At 57.6% G+C, this 2,734-nt stretch overlaps 1 protein-coding gene across 1 annotated transcript; it reads left to right on the forward strand.

Annotated features, from left to right (window-relative positions):
- Positions 1–278: 278 nt before the first annotated feature.
- On the forward strand, positions 279–2,507 carry H310_14627 (hypothetical protein; the record flags this gene model as incomplete). The annotated part of the gene is made up of 7 exons (XM_008882523.1): positions 279–285; positions 332–365; positions 418–650; positions 695–1,053; positions 1,096–1,188; positions 1,252–1,321; positions 1,396–2,507. 7 exons carry the CDS (start codon positions 279–281, stop codon positions 2,505–2,507), a joined length of 1,908 nt encoding a protein of 635 aa, XP_008880745.1.
- Between the last annotated feature and the right edge of the window lie 227 nt (positions 2,508–2,734).

The raw sequence follows: 2,734 nt of genomic DNA on the forward strand, positions 1-2,734 counted from the left end.
GTCACTACTGACTACGAAGTGAGGAAGGTAGCTTGGTAATGAAGTCACTTTTGGATTTGTCATCGAGGTCGCCGTTGTGAATACGGCAAGCCGTCGGTTACGAACACCGGCGCAAGACAACAAAGAATTCTTTAGCTGTCTTGGGACACGCTAGCGATTGTGAGCATGGAGTTTCCTCGAACGGCGACATCCGTGCTGAGGACGTGGAGCTCCCTGGTAGCGACCACGATGGCTCCGCTGGAACACGATCCCGATCGGAACGATCAAGGAGCCCGAGCATGGACCGTGCTGAAGACCGCGGACGGACGCGAAGCCTGACGACGGCGCGTAGGCCGTTTCGGTCTCCCGATCGACGTCGCCAACCGGTGGCGGTCGATGAGACGTGGCCGTTTGCCCGTGCGGCGTTTACGCCTTTAGTATCTGGCCAGACGACTGGGACGACCCGGAAGCGGCGGCAGACGAACCGAATGACGTGAATTTGAGCCAGGATGATGTCGTTTTGCGTAACGCCCCTGCCCTACCGAAAAACCTGACGTTCAAGGGATCCACGAAAGAAGAAAGTCGAGCGTTTATGGCCGCGTACAACCTGTACATCAGCCAGACGAACGCTTTGACTGCGAATGGCGTTCGGCCCTTTATCATGCCTGTGAGTGCGTGTATTGAGCCCATGACGAAACAACTTGTCGCCGAGTAGGACTTTTTAAGGACTCTGACAACGTATCTGAGGCTGAGTGGATCGCATGGTTCAATCAAGGCTACGTTGTGGACCCGCGTGCGTTGGAGACGTTGAAGAAACGCATCAAGACCGCTGTGGTGTTCGACATGTCCATCCCGGACGCGGACTCCCGGATTGGTCGGATGCTGGACGGTCTGGCTGCTGCTATCCGCCGGGATCGCCAGGAATGGGTGATCAAGGAAGAGTACGTTGTGGACCCGCAGAAACACATCAAGACCGCTGTGGTGTTCGACATGTCCATCTCGGACGCGGACTCCCGAATTGGTCGGATGCTGGACGGTCTGGCCGCTGCTATTCGCCGGGATCGCCAGGAATGGGTGATCAAGGAAAAGAGCTAAGCGATCGTGAATATCATCCAGGACGCCATCAAGCCGGCGTCGCTGAACCGGGCTGTTGCGGAGCAGATGGTTCTGTCCCGAAACAAGCCCTTGAAGAAAGACGTGCAAATTTTCGTACGCTGGTTGCGTGAATTCGCGATCGGTCACGAGCGATTCGTTGGCTTCGAGGTGGTGAAGCCGGAAGCTCCGAAGGTTTCTCTTCGAGGAGCCAAGCAGCCCCGACGTCGGACGTACCGCCAGGAAGACAGTTCGGCAGTGGCTGTCTGAAGTGTAACTCGACGAGTCATCGAGTCCGTGACTGTCCTGGCATCACCCGGGAAGAGGCCTCGAGGCTGCTCAAGGCTCGTGGATGGTCGCCTGGACGAGGCCGGAATGAGAACCAGAGAGATCCTGGTACTCCTGGTGGCCGTGTGGCGACGGTGCGAGTGGACACCAAGAAGCAAGATCGTCCTGGTCTCCAGACTGTGGTGGATGGAATCGTGTCGGTTCAAGCATCCCTCCTTGATTCGGGAGCTGACCTGTCGGTGGCCTCTGGTGGCCTGGTGTCTGCTCTGCTGGCAGCTGGTGCGTCGCCGGACATCACTGTCATGGGTCCTATGGTGCTCAGGCCGTATGGTACCGACAGTAAGCCGATTACTGTGACCAAGCAAGTGCGCCTGGGTAGCCTGGAGTTCAAGACCGCAAGTAGATCGCTGTTGTTGTGTGGTCTGAGTGTGTGGGCCGATGAATCTGACCCGAACGTGGAGCTCACGCTTGGTCTACCCGTCATGAAAACACTTGGATACGACGAGCAGACTCTCCTCGAGACCGCTCGGAAGCAGCAGGCTGTGTGGGATTTTGCAGACCAGCCTGTGACAACTCCTGGGGTGGCAATGCATCGAGCACTCCATCTGGTAGAGCTCTCTGATGAGTTCGACGATGATGAAGGCATGTGTTGCGCGACTCCGGAGGTGGAAGAGTCGCCTGGATCGGATGACGGTGAACATGTACATGCCGTTCTGATGTCCAAGGTGGACGACGCGGTGGCTCAAGGCATGGATGAGACCGCCGTGGATGCGCTCCGAAACCTCTTGGTTGAGTTCCAAGATGTGTTTCGGTTGAAGTTTGGTCGAGACCCGCCGCTGAAGGTGCACCTGAAGCCTGGTGCGGTTCCCGTGAAGTCTGGACTCCGCCGGCACCCTCCTACGCACCTGGCGTTCCTTGAGAAGCCTGTGCGGGAGTTGGAAGCGGCTGGTCTCGTGTATCGGACCACACGGCCCCGATGGGCTGCAGCGCCCAGGTTCGTGCCGAAGAAAGTTCCTGGAGACCTCCGGATGACGATCGACTCTCGACCCATCAACGCGTGTACCGAGCCGATGCCTTGGCTCATGCCTAAACTGGAAACGGCGATGGGTGTGCTGAAGGACTCCAGAGTGTACTTCACGCTGGGATGAAGGGCTACTGGCAACTACCGCTATATCCAAACTCCCAGGAGTTCTACTCGTTCATGACTCCGATCGGTGTGGTGACTCCCACGCGAGTCCTGATGGGTCAGTCTGATGCCGTGGCCTACTGCCGAGGTGTTTTAGACGAGCTGTTTGGGACTTGCTGATGCACGGCGCCTTGGGTTGGTTAGACGACCTCCTGGGATATGCCAGGAACGTGGACGACCTGTTGCAGC

Source organism: Aphanomyces invadans (genome assembly GCF_000520115.1).
Source record: "Aphanomyces invadans strain NJM9701 unplaced genomic scaffold supercont1.77, whole genome shotgun sequence".
Lineage (NCBI taxonomy): Eukaryota > Oomycota > Saprolegniomycetes > Saprolegniales > Verrucalvaceae > Aphanomyces > Aphanomyces invadans.